The following is a 20,298-nucleotide window of genomic DNA, read 5'->3' on the forward strand; positions in this document are numbered from 1 at the left end:
CTGCCTCTTCTGAGCTATTTCACAGCTCCCAGCAGGACTTGGCACGATCCAGATCACTGGAATCATGTAAGGAAGAGGCTTCTTTACCTCCTGCCTGGTGAAGGCCAAATGTTAACTAGAAACCAGCACAGAGGGGAGTGTGAACAGCTCAGGGTGAGCAGTTTGATCTGCTTCACCTCTGCAATTAACCCCCAATTAACAACTGACCCCTGTTTTATTGCCTGCCCTCAGATAATCACATCCTCAAATGTTCTAAAAAACCAAACCAACCCCTCACCTTGCCCACTGCAGAATCCCACAGGAATGAGAGGCTCCTCCAAGATGCACAGGAGGGGACACCTGATCTCCCCACGCCCCCAGGAGAATCCCTGTCCCCTCAAAGACCCTCCCCACACTTGTTCCCAACAAAGCAGAAGGTAACAGAGCATCCAAACCCTCTCCCAGAGCTCCTTCCACCCCAGACTCCCATGCAGGGGGTGGATCTGGGGCAAATGGACACACTCTGCTCACCCCTGGCTTTGCCACATCCAGGGGTTCCAGCTGTTCCTCCCTCTGGCACTCCCTGATCCTTCCCAAACACATGACACAGAACCACAATTTACATGGCACTCTGATGGGGTTTCCTTGTATTTTTTAAAACCCCAATACCTTTTTTCTTTAGAACAAAAACTCACTCTGGAGTTGCCAACTCTCCCCAGTTTGCTGGCGCCTCCTCCTCTGCCCAAAAACAAACACAGTGGGTGTAGCCTGATGCTCATTTCGGGGAGGGGAGAGGTGGAAACCTCACCTGAGTCATCCAAATTCACTTGAAAGAAAAGAGCAGGAACACCTTGAATAATAGCATCCCTTTATTTGCTGACACCATTACAAAAACTGATTACATTAGCAACCAAAAAAAAAAAAAAAAAAAAAAAAAAGGAGTGTTTGTTTACTTGAGGTTGAAGTCAGAGGCAGCTAATCCCAAAAATGTAATTAAGTAAAACAGTGTACAACATCAGTATTAAAATGTCATTTCCCATCGGTGACTTTACCACGTTGGAGTTTTCTGAACAAGTTTTATTGAGCAAAATAAGATAAAAGATTATGTGTTTACTGTCTCTCCAGGAATGTAAAGGTCTAATTATCCAAACAGGTTTGTTTTTATTACAAAACTAAACTCTGGAGGTGTCTAGAGAGTTGGTTTTCTTCTTTAAATCAGTAGTCTAACAAGGATTAGAAAAGACAAAACTCTGTTCAGTGTTTCTGACGAAGTAGAAAGGGTGAAAACATAAATAAGGCTTTAATTTGGCAAAATATAATACAATGCCTTCTGCTATCCTCAAATGAACGATTCCCCCGTGACTTCACTCTGCAAGAGAAACACAAATCACAGGTCAGAGGAGCAACCTCCCAAGGGAAAAGCCAAGCCCCCACCTGCATTTCCTCGGTGCCAGCTCACCAGGAAGCCCAGGGGAAGGAGCCTGGGTGGTGGAGGCTGAGCAGGAACAGCCTCCCAGGGCAGAGGCCAAGGTGCAGCAGCACCTCCCTCCCACCTGAGCACCCAGGTGCCCTCCAGCAGCTCTGCTGGCCCCCAGTTACAGAGGCAGGAGCATGAAAAGCACCTGAATCAGGAATGCAACAAGTCCCCATCCTCAGCAGATGAAAGGGAGCTCTGACACTCCTTGTTCAGTGCTGCCTCCCAAGACAAATTCAGACCCAAATCTGCATCAGCTTCCTTAAAAGGTTCAGTGTCCTGAGCTCATCCAGCCTTCAGCTAACTCTGGGTCATTTAACTTTATCAGCACAAAGGTCCAGGTTTCCAAGCTGGCTGTGTACTCAAATTGAAGCCTTGTCCACGTGTCTGTGACTGGATGAAGAGATCAGTCTCAGGTAATTCTCGTGTTCACCCAGAGAGGAACAAATCCAGTGCCTACCAAAAGCTTTTTGTGATTTGCATGTGGAATTTGGATCAGTATTAGGAAAAGATTCTTCACTGAAAGTATTATCAGGGACAGTGATGGAATCTCCATCCCTGGATTTAAAAGCCTGGATGTGGATGTCGAGCCTGGGGTCAAGGTCAGTGTTGGCCTTGGCAGATATGGGGGAATGGCTGGACTCAGTATTGGAAAGCTTTTCCAACCTTAATAATTCACTGATTCTGTGATTTGATTCTAAAAAATCTCATATTCTGACAGGAGACTTGTTAATTTGAACAAAGTCCCACCAGGACACACCAGTGACCTTCCCAACAGCTGAACTGGGGGGCCACTGTCCACACCCACCTGGCTGTAGTGTCCTCATCCCTTTGACAGCATTTGGCTTATTGACATGAGCAGCTTCTTGAGATGACCCACATCCTGGGTAAGATTCACCGCCACATTTCGCCTTTTATCACTCAATTCCTGGAAGAAGGAAAAAAAAGGAAATCATTAAAAACTCATTTACAATCTAATTACCAAGAAAGCCCAGAATTAGATCCTCTGTATAAAATTACAACCCATGGTGCAGATGGGAACAATTCTTGTCAGTCAGAGGGTTTATGGAGGAAAGGTTCAAAGTCAAGGAGTTCTTTCCTGTTCCAGGAATCACCTGCACACCCAACTCCTACCCTCCCTGCCTGGAACTCCAGCATTCCCTGCTTCCAGGAATTGTGCTGATATCCACAGCTGATCCAATTTCAAAGGTTATTTCCCCCACCAGCCTGGTTGAATCCCCCACAGACGTGGTTTGTAACACAGGGACGACTTCTGGCCCCACAGCAAAACTCCTGGACCACCAAGGCCTGGGTGTGACTGAGGATTTGTGGTGTGGTGTCCTCAGCAGTGCCCAATACCCCAGCCCAAAGCAGCTCCAGCTGTGAAACAGCATTTGGAACAGCTGCCTGGAGAGCCACAGCCATCCCATGGATTCACCCTCTCCTCCAAAGCCCTGGGAAATTCCCACTTGCCAGCAACACCTGGACTTGGATGAGGGCTTCACAAAGCAGTCCAAGCACCAGAAAACACAGAGAAAAGGGAAAATGAAAGCTGCCACAAGCTAAAAAGTTTCCTGTGATGAAATGAAAATGCTGTGCTTGTGTTTAAATAAATGCCTTTTTTTTTTTTTCCCTAGGAATCCGACAGTTTATTAATCAGGAAGTGTCACAGCTGAAGATGGACTCTCCCCCTCCTGCCTGTCAGCCTTGCTGGGCTAACAGTGCTGTGTAATCCCTGTTTTATTGCCTTTATTGATTAACTCCTCCGGAGACACACAGAGCACTCCACATCTAACACACACCTTCCTTATTCAGCTCAGAGCACAGACATGCAGATCACCTGCAGGAGAGCTTTTCCTTGAAATTTAACAGCTAAAAATAAGCAACTCTGCCATGGTGTCAGCAGTGCAGAAGTACCAAATCCTGCACAGGAGCACAGAGGGGTTTGCAGGCGCTCAGCATCCGTCAGCCCCACGCTGGTGTTACCCACAGAACGAGACTGATGCATAATGTGGGTGAAAATCTCTCCCCAGAGCTCCAGGGAAATTAGAGGGAGTTCAGAGAGGGCCATTTTCCCTGCTCCCATTTGGCTGGAAATGCAGAATGAGCAGTAAATCAAACTCAAGCACCTGCACCATTACAGGAACGACTCTGAGCTCAGACAAGAGAACAAAATCTACAGCAAAGCTCTTACTCCTGTGCAACTGGTAAACATTTTTCTACTGTAAAAAAAGCCATTGGGATCTGTATTAAGGTAGCCTTAACCTGTTTTACCCTTATTAAAGTAGAAAATCAGGTCTGTCAAGGCTGAGACTTGGCTTAGCAGTCTCATACAGACTGATGGAAGTGGAAAGGCAAAGGCAATTAGCAGCCCAGTAGATTAATTAATCCAGCACTGACCAGCAGTGAGGCTGCCTGGGCAGCAGCACAGAACCAGCAGGAGCAAGGAACGAGTCCTCCAGCCCACTCCCAGCCTAGTTCCCTCTCTGGGAACAGCTCCTCCCTCATTTACTGCATCTCCCTTCTGTTTTGTGACCTCACTAATCTCAGGCAGTGTTCACTCATGAATTACAGACATCCCCAATCCTCCTGGGGCCAATCCTGACTAAATCCCAATGGATTTGGGCTCAGCACAGACCTCCTGCAGCTCCTGCTAACCCAGGAGTGCACAGCTGCCTTACACAGCCACTGCTGAGCCCCAGGCCTGTGCTCTCTGTGACTCAGGGGAAAAGAGGGGAAATTTAGGTCAAATATACAGAAAAAATCCTCCCCTGTGAAGATGGGGAGCCCTGGCACACGTTACCCAGAGAAGCTGGGGCTGCCCCTGGATCCCTGGAAGTGTTCCAGGCCAGGTTGGACAGGGCTTGGAGTAACCTGGGCTAGTGGAAGGTGTCCCTGCCCATGGCAGGTGGAACTGGATGGTCCTTAAGGTCCCTTCCAACCCAAACCATTCCAGAATTCTATGACTCCACTTCTTTGGGACATGAGGATGAAGAGAGGAAGAGGATGGTAGTGGGGAAGCCCCTGTGATTTCAGACCCAGCAGCTAAAGCAGGAGCTGAACCTGCACAGATTCCCCTCTGCTGTTTCACACATATGGCATTCCCAGTTTCCAGTGATGGAGTGCTCTGCACTGAGATTTGGGGGGAAAAGCACATTAGATTTCACATAAGCCTCAAAATAAGCTCAGTGCCTAAGCAAGCTGCTGAATATAAATGACTTCCTTAAAGCACACTAAAAAGCCCCCTTTAGTCATCAGCTGGTCCCCTAAGTGACAAAGCAGCTGATTAGAAACCCCAAATGGTCTATTTTTAAATAGAAAGAAAAGGAGTCTAAAGAAAACACTCTGAGTTGTGTTTGAGGGTTTATGCATGTATCATTTCTCAATTTTGTGGGTTGGTTCCAGCACCCAGAAGGAACAAATATGTTCATTTTCGAGCATGTGTTTTCAGGTCCTTAGTTTTAAAAAAAAAAAAAGAGGCACTGTTGCTAGGTGGAAGTGGCTGGAAGACTTTCTTTTTTGATCTCAGAGCTATTTTCAGCTGGGTTTTTAGGCTTCTGGGGAGACAGATTCCTTTTCTCCCCTCAAAAAGAGGAAAAATAAAAAAGGCAGCAGAAAAGGCTTGGAGAAAAGATAATGTTCTAATTCCAGCCTCTGCCAATGGCTACCTGTCAAGAGCGCTGCTTAGACAATTAATGTATTTTTACTAATGAAAGCTTAATTGCAGGTTTATTAGGACTGTTTTTCCACACTCCTCTTTAGAATAAAGCCATAGATATTCTGGCAGAAACCTGGGCTCCACCATTTGCAGTAAGAGCAGAGCAATGTGAGAGCCAGAGGGGTTTTGTGAGAATTAAGGCAAAGGAGTGGGTTTGGGGCACCACAGGACACATCTCCTGCCAGCCCAGCTCAGGAGGCCTGAGCAGAGCCACCAGCCAGGAATGCCAGGGCTGATGGCATCACTGTCCCCATGCACCACAGGGACAAGCACAGAGAGAGCTGGGCAATGGCTTCAGGGGAGCTTTTCTCCAGCCTGCTGCAAACAGGGACACACAGCACCTGACTGGCACCACAAACCCCTGGCCTCACCCTGGGAACACAGGGAGGGCTCAGCAGCTCTCCCTTCCTGCAGGAATCAGCTCCCAGGGTTGACACATCTCAAGTCTCACAGTGCAGGGGTCCATCAGCACCCATGACTGATTAGCCTGGGAAAGCCATTTCATTCCTGCTAATGACCAAAAAAAAGGCTTTTCTGCAGCTCTCCTCAGAGGACCCCGAGCTTCTTCTTGCAGCTGATGAAGCCACTTAGGTTCAGCAGCTAAAAGGAGTTGATATAAATCATTTGTCCTATCAGCAAGTGCTCCTCTCCCCCTCAAACAACAGCAGCTCCCTCCACTCTGTCCCTCAGAAGAAAATGGGTAATGAGTTCCACTGACACCAGTGAGCTGGGAGAGAATCTCCTTCAGCCTTCCCCTTCCCAGCTGCCTTCTGGAAAGCTATGCCAGGGCTGGTGTGTTTTTCCAGAGATGGAAACAGCCAGTGACAAAGCCCCAGCCCAAGCCTCTGTGCAGGTGGAGTCTTTAGGGTGACACTGAGTACCAGCTCCATAGCCAAGGGTGCAAACAGCCACCCACAGGCTCAGGTGAGTCAGCTGCAAGAGTGAGAAACTGCCCACCCAATTCCAGACCCTCAAGCTGCAATTCCATTGCTGGAGGATACAGGAACACCAGCAAATTCACCCACCCACAGCACTCAGGGCTGCTCCCTACTGAAGCTCATCTTAGCAAGATTTTGCTGCTGGGCCACATCAAGCTCAACACAAATTCCCAGGAGCCAGGACCAGCTGAAATCAAGGTCTGGCTCTTGGCCACAGCTGCAGAGGAGCAGAAGGAACCAAGTTCTGGCAAGGGAATCTCTGCTTGTTACAGGCTGTGCAAGACTGCCTTTCTTTGGCATTACTGATGTCAGCAAGGGCCAACCCAAGAGTGTTTTCAGCTCACTTAGTCATCAGCAGAGTTAGTTTCAGCTTTCCTTTTCCCTTCTTGAAAGGACAGGTCTGGGGATCTCCCCACTTTTGTCCAAACCAAGCCAAAAACTCATCAAAAGCCCAGAATCTCTCCCCTCCCTCCTTGTAAATCTGAGCCACAGGAAGGAGGTCACAACCCAGACAGCAGCAAAATTCCCAGTCAATCCTCGACACCCTGGCAAGCTGTAGCACCAGAATCTTCATTCCCAATCACCCACCAGCAGCAAACATCCTGTTCCTTTGCTGGACCTCACTCCCCAAAGTGGCCACTTTGCCTGAGATTTATGTGGCCCCTGAGCAGGAGCTCCAGGAAACACTCACCGAGTCTGTGCAAACGTCGCTGTTTTCAATAACATTGGCATCCCCAAAAACCTTCCCAATTTCTCTCTCCAGAGCTGCCAAAGACTCCTGGGCCTGTAAGGAAGAGATGTCATTAAAAAAAAGGCAGGAAAGGGAAGGCACAATTAGCAAGCCCCCATCTCCCTGAGAGCATCAGAGACACAGGAAATCACTGCTCAGGAGGAAATCTGTTTTATGCCAGACTTGCTCCAGGGACCAACCCATTTGCCAAGACTGACATGTCTCCTCACAATCAGCATGTTGCATGTCAGCCTGTCTGCATCTGAGAGCAATCCTACAGGGGAGCTTTAACAGTCTCACATCAAGTTATTAGGTAAAAATCATGCAGTAAATTTCACAAGAGCAGGAGTGCTGATCTCCAAAATCCTAACCCCAGCTCTGTATTTATGTAGGATATACCATGAACCACAGACATCAGCACAGCTGGCTTTGTATGTCAACACCCAACATAACTGTCCACAACAAAATGTTTTAAATTCTTCATTACAGCATTTCCTTTAGCTTCTCACCTCCTCCAGGGCTTTTATGATCATCTATCCCTGTCCAGGATCAGATATGCTCCCCCAACAGCATTACCCACTCCAATCCTGGAAGAACTCAGCCCCATTTGCTTACTGTGCTGAAGGAACAAGGTGTTGCAGGGTCTGGAGCCAGAGCCCAGCCACTCCACAAGCTTTTCCTGTCTCCATTTATCAATTCTCCCATGACAGCTTTTGTTTCTGGAGTGACAGCACTGAGACCTCTCTCATGCTTCAAGATTTTCCACTCCACCCCATCTTGTAAGAGCAGTCATTGAGGACAAGCACAGGAAACCCACCTGCTTGTCCCATCACATTTGCACAGATTTAACTTTTAGGATTTGCAGTCTCCTGGGTTACAGTGGATATGGCACCATGTGCAAAAGGGCAGATTCTTTGTAAACCAGCTTGCAACCCTCTGCCATTTGAGACTGGATTTAAAAGCCTCAGGCTGCAGTGTGGGTGGAGGGCTGTGGGACAGGCTTTTTGTTAGGCTGGGGTTTCTTTTAAATAAAGGATTATTTGTCAGCCCTAAATCACCACTTGTTCCTATTGGCATAAAATTACCGTGAACAGGGGAGTCTTTCAAGAAGGATGATTAAACAGAGCTTTTATTTGCAGTTTTATCATTTCTGCAGACGTGCAGGTAGAGCTCTTACAGTCCCAGCCTGTGGAGCAAGACACCCCAGCAGGCAGGCAGATCAAATCAAGTTCCTTCAAACCATCATTTCCAGCACTGCAAAACTACAGACACTGAGGGGTTTTGCTAACATTTCTATGTGCAACTGCTGAGGGTCTCTGCTTACCTTGGGCAAGTCACCAGCTACCTTTTCTCTCTCGTTCTGATCCACTTTGAGCTTTGACAATGTTTCATTTAGCTGCGTTTTCAGCTGCAAAACAGTAACAAAGCAAATCAGTTTCCCTCACACACACAGATCTCATCTGTCTGTCCCAGGAATTAACCCAGTGCACATGGACTGCAAAGGGAGTAAGATTTACTAACAATTACTGCACACACGGGATTAGTTGACATGTATGATGAGGTCTACAAGGACAGTCAAGGAAGAGAAACTCCATCTGCAAAGATAAAGGTAAAGAATGGAAACTAGAGAAGACAAAAATGTGGTTGGCATTGGCTTCCTTACGAGTGGTTTCAACTTTGCAACTCCATTCCAGGAGGAGAATCAGCCTCTCCAGCATCCTTACCACAGGAGTCAGCCCAGATTCCAACTTAATTCACAGCAAATATGCAAAAATGAAGATTGTCATCTTCCTAGAGCAGGCTAAACAGTCTCTCTACTGCTGAATAAACTAAAAAGCTCTACTTGTCATCTTAATAGAGCACCACTTACTACAACTATGTTGACTTAACCAGTCTGTTAATGGCACATCAAGGCATGAATCACTGACAGGGGGATATTAAGCTGTCGATTGTGTTTAGATTCAATCCAAAAAAGTGAAACTATTTCAGTCAAGAGGGATGAATACTTCCTACTGGCTGCAGTCAGTACTTAAACCGCAGCCTTCCAAAGGATACACAGTTTTTTAAAGGATATTTTGATTGCTCTTCAACACAGCACACAGAACCAGCCACAGCACTTGAGGTTTGAGCCTCAAACAGAAGTGCTAACAAGGAACTCGAGTGCCAATTTTGTTGGATTTGTGTCTCTGAAGTGTGCTGTGCTAATGTTCACTATTCCTGCTGTCAATCTTCCTGGGAGCCAGCAGGAGATTAAAGGAGGGAACAATGGGCTACTCAGAGCCCTCAATTCTCACTGACTCCAAACCTACACATTTCATTTGTCTCACCCTTGGATGGATTCCCCCTCTGGAGCACCTGTGCTGGTGAATGCTGGGCTTATACGTTTTGGGGAAGCTCCTCTGCAGTTTCAGCTTCTCCATGCTCACCTCTTAAATAGTGGGGAACCCATTCTGAAATCCCATAATTTCTATTCCTCAGCCTCCTGCAAAAGCCACTCACACACGCTCAGGACAGCTCTCCTGAGGCAGCTGCATGGAGGTGGCTGTTTAACACAGCCTCACACTCCCAGCAGCACATTGCACTCAAGCTGCCCTAGCAGGGAGCTCAGCTTTTTAAGCTTTTGTTGTGCACAGAAGTAATAAACTGCTGTCTCAAAGAGGCTGGTGTTTACTGATTAACTCCAAGATATGCATTCAATTCCCATCTCCCTTGCTTTCAGAATGAAAGGCTTTGCTTGCTGAGGCTGGTGTACTATTAACTTCAGCAGATTGTTGCTGTGGTGGTGGTGATTTTTCTAAATGGACACAGTGACAGAGACAACCCTCCCCAATTCTGGCTCAAAAGCAGGAAAGCACTGGCCAAACACAAGCAGAGGAAGGCTCTGACTGCTCCTGCAACCTTAAAAAACAGGTCACTGAAACAAGTGAGAAGGGAAAGGGCTCAAAATGGAAAACCATGCATCCTTAGGTCTATCCTGTTAATCCAAGTCCTTCTTGAGAAAGCTGCTGTAGGAGCATTATTGGCTGGAAGCATTTCTAGCCAAACACTCTGTAACACATGCAAGCACCAAGCCAGCACAGCCATTCAGCCACAGCAGGGTGTCAGCAGCTGAATGGCTGAATACTCTGAATTAATCTAACTTTGGGTCTGGCCAATTTCTGTTCATACAGAGCAGGATGGAAAAGGCTCTGCACAGTCACAGCACTGCTGCATCCTCAAAAGCTCTGGGAAAAGAAAACCCCACCAGAGAATAATCTTCCAGTTAAACCAATGAGAGCACCACTTCTGTTGCTCCAAGGACATTACATGTGCTGCTGCATATGCCTGCACTGCAAATCTTCTCAAGAAGTTTCAGGAATGAAAGTCTTACAGACTTCGGGAAAAAGTCTTTAAGAACCAGACATGCTATTGTTAGGAGCAGAGAAAAGAGACAAATTGTAAAAGTCAGACTACATAAATGATTTCAATGGACAAAAATATCAAGCTGAAGAGGTTAGCAGAACAGACAGGATTTGAAATAAGTCTCCGCTTCATACGTATGCTGGGAGCCTCGTTTGTGCCCAACGGAGAACAAGCTTCTTACCAAATTTAACTCTTCATTCTGTCTTACTGCTTCAGAATATGAATCATCAAGTTTTTTCTGCAATTCAGTCAAGAGATCTTTGAGCTGAAATGAAGTTTAGAGTTTTAGGATTTGTCTCCTTAGGATGCCTGTTCTCTTCTGCTCAGTTATTAGTGTGCTGCTCTACCCTAAGGTCACAAGCATACAAACTCCTCAGCCACAGGGGCTAAGCACTAGGTTAGTTTGCCAGCCAACTGGTAACCAAAAGGAAAAAAAAAAAAATACAGCTTGGACAATTATGTTTACCTCTCTGACTTCTGAAACATAAGTAGATCGTTCTATTTCTGCCTTTTCTAGTTCACTTTCCAAATGTTCTCTCTCTTTTTTAAGCTAGAAACAGAAAAACAGAGTTAAAAACAGATGTTCTCAGTGCTTTCTTTGCAGTATCATTTGCTTGATTTATAATTGGCTGTAAATTTCTATCAAATATTCCATGATGTTTAGAGAGCATTTCAAACCCAGTGATTGCACAGTGCAGATTTAAACCTCAAAAATAAGATAAAAAGAGAAAGAATCAAGCCCATGATTGTCAACAAGCAGTGAACTGTCCAGTCTCACAAGAAAGAGCCTCAGTGGGTGAGTACAGAAGTAAAAACCAGAACAACTTTCCAGCTTCTCTGCCTTTTCCAAACACTGCCCCAAAGGCTTGGGTTAAAGTGAGAAGTTCAGATTTACAGCACAAGCCTACATGGTGTTTCAACAACATAAAGCTTCAAAGACAAGAAGAAAAAACCACCTGCACGTACAGTTTCAACTTCTTTGTTTTCTTCCTTTAACCTCTCCACCTCATGCTGCAAAGAAGTGACCACAGAACGTATCTGCAGTTTGGGGGAAAAATAAAGATATTTAGTTGGGTTGGTCTGAGACAAACTCTGTATAAATACACAAGATTGTAGAAACGATCTAAGAATATTAAGGATGAAATCAGAGTGGCTGAATAAAATAAGATGTTCACTCAAATAATTCAATATACTGATTCTACACCATTCCTGTCTATTCTCAGCCCAAGCTCTCTGACATATTTAGAGCCCACATGCCTGAAAGATTTGGAATATAAGCACTAATCCAGTTGTCCATTAACCACTGTAAGGAACATATCCTTCCCAGACTGGGAATAGCCACCAACCACATACCCAAAACCAGCATTTTTAGCCTTATTTGGGGCTGTGTAAGTGCAGCAGATGGCAGCACATCTATAGTTCGAGATCTGATGGCCTTTACAAGCCCCTCAAAGAAGATTTTTATAAATCATCTGTTTGCTGCCAGGCTCACACAGTGGCACTCAAATTTACTAAGCAGAGATACTTTAGAAACTAGTTTTCCAAACAGCAGTTTGACCTACTTTAATTCTACATTAAGAAAGAAACATAAAAGCCTTTTCTCTTCCCACTTTTGCTAGCAACAGAGCCTTCCTAAAAGGAAAGCTTTGCAGGCAATTTCAAGTGTAATTAGTTGACCAAAATGGATTGAACACTACTTTAACAGCTTTCAAGAAACTGTTATGATTCTATGATACTTCAATTTTAGCACAAAGAGTCTGTTCACAAATATACTTGGAAAAAAAACCTATGTGCTCAATAAAAACAGAGTCCAAGTTACCATGATCAGGTATATCATATTCATATATCAGGTATATCATTTCATATATCATATATGAAAAATATATATTCCTGGGCACATTAATGGGACACTTGTATATTCAATCTTTGGCTTCCTATCCCATCAGCATTAATATTATTACTTAGTATTTGCTTCCTGCAGCATCTGCAATGGATTCCCCATCCCTGGAATTGTCCAAGGCCAGGTTGGATGGGGCTTGGAGCAACCTGGGATAGGGGAAGGTGTCCCTGTCATGGCAGGGGGTGGAACTGGATGAGCTTTAAGGCCCCTTCCCACCCCAGCCATTCTGGGATTCTGTGACTGTGACACAGATTTATCATAATGCTCGAAGACTTTATACCTGTGCTGTTCATTTTTCTTGCTTCTGCAAAAATGGCAACAGAAATAGTGATACAAGTCTAAAGATCTCAAAAAATCCTCCATTTTTCAGTCTCTTTCGTGGAAATACATTCCTTCAAAAATGAAAACCCAGCCTTCATATGAAGCTAAGTATCAGAGCACCAAAATACCACTGAGATGAGGAATCATTCCTATTATATACTTTTGCAAGCTTCACCTTTTTCATCCCCTGGTCATGCAAACATCAAACCAGGCAGCCAGGGCTGTTCCACACCTGCCTTCACAGAGCTCAGACACCCTCTCTGACTTCAAGCAGAACCTGCCTGGCTGCTGAGGAAAAAAAAAAACAACTTCAGAAATACCTGTTTAAGTTCCTTCTGTGATTCTTCAACTTTTATCTTCCATTTGCTTTCTTCCTCTTCCACACTCCTCTGTAGCCTTTGTAAAATCCCCTCCTAAGAAGAGAGAGGGATTTGAAAGCTCAGAGCAGAAGAAAGGCAGCTGGAACATCACAGAGGTGACCAGGCATCCCACTTACTGTCTCTGCCAGAACAGATTTGTATTTCTCACACTCCAGCTGCAGCAGGATGTGCATTTCCTCAGCCTCCTTCAACTTCTGCTCCATAGCCTGGCAAAGGAGGAAAGGGACCACAAGAGTCACATCTCAGTGGATGGATTTCAGTTCTATTCATCTTATTTCAACAAGCTGATATCACTCCTGGGCAGGTCTGTGTCTTTCCAAGCCATGAAAAGACACCAGCAAGTGCAGTGCACACCTACAACTCTCAATACCCAACCACAAACTTTTGAGTTACTGAAAAAAAACTATTACTTAAAAAAAGAAGAGAATGGGGATTTTCAATTTCATGAGCTCACAATTTCACAAGGTACTTATCAAAGATGCAAATACATTTCTGTAAATATCTAAACTGCAGGTTTCCCAGAGAAGCTGTGGCTGACTCATCTCTGGAAGTTTTTAAGCCCAGGCTGGATGAGGCTTGAAGCAACCTGGGATAGTGAGTGGCATCCCTGGCCAAAGCAGGGAGTGGGAACTGGATGATCTTTAACCCAAACCATTCTAGAATTAATACAAAATTATTTTCTTGTGACTTGCCTGAGAACCTGAACTTCCCAACCCACAGACAAACACATTATGCCACCCACCACTTGTCCATCCTTTGTGCCTACCTTGACATCTTCAGATCCTGAAGCCTCTCTCAAATATTCTTTAGCCATCTTTTCAAACCCACATATCCACTCGCTGTGGCTCTGTTGGGAAATCATTCAGTTAAGGCTGAGAATAAGCTCAGGAGAACTCCTCAGGACATTTGGCTCCCCACTGCAGGCTGAGGGAGCAGGGTTTCAGTGCCACAAGTCCCTGGAGCTCACACACAGCTCGATGGTTGTTGTTCAGCCACACACAGCTGGCAGCAACCCAGGAGCACGAGGTGATGGGACACACACACAGCTCAGGGCGCCCTGATGAGCTGAAATACAGCTGGGTGACAGAGGACTCCCTGCAAGTGTCAGGACTCTGCAGAAACATTTGAAGATTCAAAGGAACCTTTCCCAAAATTCCTGAGCACTTCAAGCAGATGCTGTACAACTCTAAGATTGTTTTCCAACCTTTCAGGAAATCTTTTTAAAGACTGGTTCATCAGGACACTTCCTTCAGCACATTTGGGAACAATTTTAAATATGGATATTCAAAACCTCCAAAGGTTTTAAATGAAATGCACCCAATTTTTCCAGACTCACTTGATGTTGTTCACCCCATCTGAACCCCATGAACTCAGGGCATTTTCCCTGCAAACCACTGAAAGCCACCAAAAATATAAAATTGGAAATTGGTGTTTGGGAATAAAATAAACCCCCCCTAAAAATTGTATTAACTGTCACTGAGGCACTGCAGCTCCTCTGGAAAGGTTGGGAATGTATCAATCCCCATGGTGCCAGACAGTGAGCAAGCACAGCAGGCATTATCCACCCCTGAAAATCTACTATTTCAGTGAGACACAAGGTAACACAGACAGGTAAATCAGATGTTGGGGCATAAAAAACACATGAAAATAACTTTGATTTTGCTCTTTTAACACTTCTTGAAGCAACCTATCTGCAGCTTTGCCTTCCTGTGCAAGTACAGACAGTACCAGCAAGAGAAACTCATCCCACTGCAAACAAAACCCTTGAGGGGATAGAGGGGCTGTGAGGAAACACTCCAGGACTGCCCAGCACAGCAGGACCAGAGCTCCCTGACTCCCAGCAGCAGGTTAGGAAGTTCTCTTACCATGTTGGAAGGAAGAGAGACTTTGGGGAAGAGCTTCTGGAGGAGCTGGCGCGTCTCCACCTCGGCAGCTTCCAAATGCTGCTGCTTCTCCTAAAGTGAGAGGAGGGCACAGGTGAGAGTGGGCACCAACCTGCCAACAGCCTCTCCTGTGCCTGCAGCGATTTACTCAACCCAGGAAGTCTTTTTCTAAGTCAGAAAGGCGCTACAGTCCCTAAAATTGCCAGTAAATTGCTTCAGAAATGGGCACTGAATTGCTTCAGAATTCAGCCATCGCATTTGCTCTTAAGCTTTTATTTTCTGAAGTTCTCCTCCAGGCTAGCTTGTTTGTACAGAAATTACACCATTGTTCACTTGTCCACAACACAAACTGCACTGTGCTGTGTAACTGCACCCACAGATCACACCAGCCCTGCCATTCTAGTTAAGTGAGCTCAAAATCAAATAGTTCGGTCAATCAACTATTTTTATATTTTAATCTGTACTATTAAAATAATTTACGGTGTGAAAAAAATCACCATAAAGTAATGTCATCACATCAGAAACAGAAGTCAAAAGGAAATTTTGTGTTAATGCACATTTGAACCAGGCCAAGAAAGGAAGACTTTTAAACATTACTTTTAAATACTTAAGAGGAAGCCACTTACATCCTCTTTTCCCAACCCTGGATGCAATGGGATAATTATTAGAGCTGTGTGACAATCTCCAATTTTATTTTTTTTGTTAGTGCTCTGCAAATATAAATACCCAGAGCCACAGGCACCACAGATCTGTCCTTCCATGTATTTAACATCAAAAGAAGAGCAGCCACAGGACATGCACTTGTGGCAGATTGGGTTAGTTTAGCCATACAATACTCAGGCTCCCATTTAAACTTAAATGTAGAAAGCCCAACACACTGCACAGAAGGGCAGCTTTCAGCCCAAACCCTTCATTGATATTTGGGATTGTTTTTCCCTTTGACATCAGTGCTGCTGCCTGGCTGCTCCGAGTTCCTCTGCTGAAGGGATGGGTGGCGTGAGCAGGTTGAGATTCAGAGACAGAAACACACAGGAGACATTAGGTGGTGAGGCTGTGCTAAGTGCATTAGTTGGCAGAGGTTTGGGAGCCACCACGAAGTGGCAGAGGGGCAGAGTGCTGAAATCTTCCAGCTGCAAGAGAGAGCAGGCAAGTGTGAGCACACAGCGAGAGCAGGGACAGGCTCCTCCAGGACGCAGACACACAACCCCAACCACAGCTCCTCTGCTCCTGGCTGCACCACTGCTGCTCCTGCAGTTAGCTGCATGCTTTTTTTGTTTGAGTTCTGCACAGTGGCAGTGAACACTGAATCAGGCCCACAGCAAACACAAGCTCCTTTCAGAGCAGTTCACATCCTCTATCATTTTGAACACTGGTCCAAGTCCCTGTTGAGCTTCACATGCCTTCAAGGAGGAAATTCACAGCTGTGGACATACCATTTTTCTGAGAAGCTTCCAGGTATAATAGTAATGATAATAATAACAATAATTATAATAATTTAGTCCTGGTTCTTCCCAGGTCCAACAGATTTGTTCATTCACAGCCAAAGCCCAGTAGAAGAAAGCAGGTTGCTCACCAACACAGCTTTTAATCTGGAGCTCCCCACAAATCAAAAACAATTCACAACAGCTCTAACAATTATGCAAACAGAAATCAAAAGTCAGCATGCCCACAAACTAACCATTAAAAAAAAAAACAAACAAACAACCTAAAGACAACAGGAAGAAGCAGAGGTGAAAGTATATGAATGATCACTCAGAAGAGATTATACTTAAACTGCAGTAAAAGTTAAATGTCTCCATTTCACTTAAAAAACCAGCTGCAGATCTGCTTCTAGCTTAACGCATCATTTCTAGCAGTCAACATTACAACCTTGGCAGTCTTGTTCACTTTGTCCTGCAGCAATTTTTCAGTTGATGCCAATGCTTCCATTGCTTCCCAGTTTTTCTCCCGAAGGTCCTAATCATTTTTAGAAAGAATGATTTCAGTTCAGCCAATATTCAAACTGTTTTCGCTTTTACTTCAGAGATATATTTCGCATTACATTCCACCATTTGCATTTAAATGCTGGTTACTGCAAGGTGATTTTGCTTGGGAGTGTGACATACACTAGCAAAAACAAGTGTGATGTTCAAAGAGTCTGAATGATAAGTGGGGGGGGGAAAAAATGCCAATTTCTGCCCAACCTGCCCCCGTGTCCAAAACTGATGCAAATGTTACTGCAGAGCGTTATCACTACAGCGACCCCACACTTTGACTGCACTTGTAAGAAGAAAGAGGGAAGTTTTCAAAAGTAGTGAGGAACACAGACACCAAACCACAGATTACACAACAGAGTGTTAGGCATGTCGCAGTGCAGAACCCAGCATGGCCCCAGGAGACATGGAGGTGTGCACATTCACGCCCCTGATCCTGCAACCAGACCTCGGCCCGACCCCGCTGCTGCACCGCGGCTGATTTGGGGAACTCGCAGCTCAGGGTTTGCAGCTCTCTCCACTGCACCCACAGAACACTGGTTTGGTGCTCAGCAGCCCTCCTGGGAGGCTCTGGGATTTCCCAGATCCACGTGGGAAGGCCATGGTGCCGTGCTCCTGCTGTGTCTTTCTTGGCAAGGTCATCAAACGTGTACTCCACAAGATGTCAACGCAAGTCAGTGAGAGGCTGAGAGCTCTTCTAAGAGCAGCCTCACAGTCTCCTCTAGGAAGGATGGTGGGACCTTGCACCGAGGAGATTACAGTGCTTGGGATTTAGACTCAATATTTTTCCAACCCTCAGAGCAAATCTCCTGTAGCAAAGGGCTGTTTTGGAATGGTTGCATTGTAAATTCATCAAAAGCCTAGCAAGCACCTAACACTAAGTTTTACCTCAGCACTTCTATTTGCTTTGCCTGCAGCACAAAGGGTATTCAGACCCTGTGAATCTGCAGGATCAGACCTTCTGTTCTAACTTTCCAGCTCATCTGTCTTCTGAGACTACTCAGCCTCTTTCTCTCTACTTTATTTCAACTCTTAAACAGCACTCCTTGCTCAAAAGTTCTCAATATTTTCCTTGTGCATTTCCCTTAGATTGCCTGACTATTAGGAAATAAAGCTTATTGCCTGGTATTCATTGGGTTTTACACGGTATCAAGGAGAGACAGGTGAGATAAACACCCTGTATTTTAACTTTCTTCCTTGTAAATTAAAAGATAACACTCCCCTGCCCTGCACAGGTAATGCATTACAAGGAAGTAACTCCACAGCTTTGTGACTGAAGATACAATCTTTAATTCCATCTACAAACAACCCAGACTGCACCATCAGCAGCTGTTGTGAAGGAAGGCTCCATCCTTCACTTCCTTTGGAAGATCAGGATTAGCCACTCTTAGGAATGGGAAGAGCCAGATCTGAGCACCCTGAAGATAATGCCTCCCCCCATGCCCACACACAAGGACCAGAACTCTGTCAGATCACAGCACCTTTCCCCCTCCCACCCTCCCTTCCCTTGGCAAAGGACATGTTTCTGAACAGGGTTAACCAGCTTTGAATCCAAATCCAAGAACTTGCTGTGGGATGTGTCCCCTAGCAAGTCTCCTTCTCTCATCCAATCAAGAAATTGTCCAGGAGCTGACACAACTCTGAGCACTCAAGTCAGGTGTGCTGAGTCACCCCCAACAGGAAAGGAGTGCCCAGGGACACAATACAGCAGACAGCTGTCAGAAATGCTCTCTGCAAAATGCCCCAGGCTTCAAGAAGTGCTGGGAACACAGTTTTGGTTATTTTGGGGGGTTTTCTGGGGTGGTGGGGGAAGAATTTCCTTACGTTGTTCTTTTTCCTCTGCTGCTCAAAAGCATTTCTCTGAGAGGCGAGCTCGCTCTGGAGACTGGCGATTTCCTTCTCTTTGCCTGCAACCCTGAATTAACAAAGGGAACCACAAACAAGTCAGGAGACATTGAAGAAATTTCCAGTGAAGCACTGACACCCTTTCCCACACACTAACTTGCCTTCCCTTCTAGCAACACGCTCTCTCTGAAAAGCTGTTTTCACTGACTTGGCAGCATGGCCTGCTTCCCACTGCTCCCTGAACTGCTCTGCCTGAGCAAACCCATTGTAAAGCTGTTGTTTGCCTACAACAGGCATCAGCACACATTTATCAAGGCCATGGAAAGGCAACACATTAGCTGAGGGTAGAGTCAGCCAGCCCACACCAGCACAACACCACAGAACAGGCATTGCCTGCTGGATGAGAGCATTCCCTTTCAAGCACCTAATCCACAATTTGTAAGTCATTTAACTTGAAAGACAAATAATTCAGCCAGCCAAAAATGCATGACAGTGGCAATTTGCTTAGCACAATATAGCATTAGTTTCCACACAGTTATTTAATGTGCTTCAGCCCCACATTTTAACACATTTTTACCCCTGAGATTTTCCCTGGAAGAGATTTTCAGATTTTATAATAGGAACAACCCTCTGCTAAGCTGAAGTTCTGAGAAAAAAGCCTGTCACTTTTGCTTGAAACACCAACATTTAACTCTTCAGCCATACAGCTGAGCTGGCATGCATTCAAAATAACATCAATCAAGGCTTACTTCTGTGGTGGGCACAACATATTGCCAGTACTATCTGTCTGCAGGAGATTACACCTGAGGATTAGCAGTGTGAGCAGAATCTCCCATGCTCAACTTTTATTAGACAGTAATTTAATTTAATGTTGTTTTTTTTACTGGCCACGTCAGATACTTCAATATCGTACAATTGGCATTTATTTCTAAATTTCCTGAGCAATTAAGTGAACTGAATCAATTCTGTAATGCATTCAGCTCCTGGCAGTACTCACACTTGGAGAAGCTCCTCGCTTTGGACAGCCAGAGATGCCTACAAAGAGATGAGAGATGTCAGGAGCAGAGCAGCACCAAACACCAGGATCTGCCTTGTTAACCAGGCACTGCTGCAACCCCAGAAATCTGCACACTCTGGGCCTTTGAGGGAATCCTGTGCAGCCTCCTCTGGCCAGGAGCACAGCAGGCATAAGAAAGAGCACAAGGCTGCAAATCCATATGATAAAAGAAAGCAGGAGCAGATAAACAACAGCCAGAAAAGCTGGCTCGGTGCAACCCAACCCCAAAGGTGCCCCTGGATTTCCATGGGCAGTACAGCTCCTGTTTTTCCATGCCATCCATGCAATCCACCACCACCCACTTTTGGCTTCACTCAGTAACAGTGCAATTGGAGACTGTACCTGTTTGCAGTTTTCCTGCTTTAATTCCTGTATTTGAGCTTTGAAAGATTCATTTTCTTTTTGCACATCCTGTAGAAAGAAAAAAGGCAATATATACTCAAGTATAAATAGAGATACGCACTCACAATCCAAGGTACGCTCCTCAAGACAAGGTGTTTTTATCAAAACTTTACCTGTAACTGTTTTACTTGGTTTGCAATTTCTCTCTCTTTTTCTTCCACCATGGCTTTCAACTTCTTCATTTGTTCTTCTTCCCCTTTCAACCTGCAGAGATGGTTTAGAAAGTCAGGAGAAAGGGTTAAAGTATAGGGGAAAAAAAAGTTAAAGTAAGAATTTATGCTAGAAAGGGACAGACA

At 45.2% G+C, this 20,298-nt stretch overlaps 1 protein-coding gene across 12 annotated transcripts in view; it reads right to left on the reverse strand.

Moving 5' to 3' along the window:
* Positions 1-874: 874 nt before the first annotated feature.
* Positions 875-20,298, reverse strand: part of KTN1 (kinectin 1) — a 74,237-nt gene continuing 54,813 nt past the window's right edge. For 4 of the 12 annotated variants that reach the window (XM_058844389.1, XM_058844357.1, XM_058844346.1 and 1 more), the window contains 16 exons: positions 20,116-20,206; positions 19,943-20,011; positions 19,541-19,578; positions 18,523-18,613; positions 16,595-16,681; positions 14,708-14,797; positions 13,609-13,689; positions 12,959-13,048; positions 12,783-12,875; positions 11,208-11,279; positions 10,708-10,791; positions 10,423-10,506; positions 8,164-8,247; positions 6,801-6,893; positions 2,262-2,381; positions 876-1,348 (listed from right to left, as the gene is read on the reverse strand). In XM_058844389.1, coding sequence (XP_058700372.1) covers positions 2,277-2,381; positions 6,801-6,893; positions 8,164-8,247; positions 10,423-10,506; positions 10,708-10,791; positions 11,208-11,279; positions 12,783-12,875; positions 12,959-13,048; positions 13,609-13,689; positions 14,708-14,797; positions 16,595-16,681; positions 18,523-18,613; positions 19,541-19,578; positions 19,943-20,011; positions 20,116-20,206 — 1,252 coding nt within the window. In that variant the 3' untranslated portion in view covers positions 876-1,348; positions 2,262-2,276. Of the gene's footprint in view, positions 1,349-2,261; positions 2,382-6,800; positions 6,894-8,163; positions 8,248-10,422; positions 10,507-10,707; positions 10,792-11,207; positions 11,280-12,782; positions 12,876-12,958; positions 13,049-13,608; positions 13,690-14,707; positions 14,798-16,594; positions 16,682-18,522; positions 18,614-19,540; positions 19,579-19,942; positions 20,012-20,115; positions 20,207-20,298 lie in introns of all 12 variants that reach the window. The other 8 variants (XM_058844362.1, XM_058844423.1, XM_058844405.1 and 5 more) reach the window with 8 other exon arrangements.

This window comes from Poecile atricapillus, chromosome 1 (assembly GCF_030490865.1).
Source record: "Poecile atricapillus isolate bPoeAtr1 chromosome 1, bPoeAtr1.hap1, whole genome shotgun sequence".
Lineage (NCBI taxonomy): Eukaryota > Metazoa > Chordata > Aves > Passeriformes > Paridae > Poecile > Poecile atricapillus.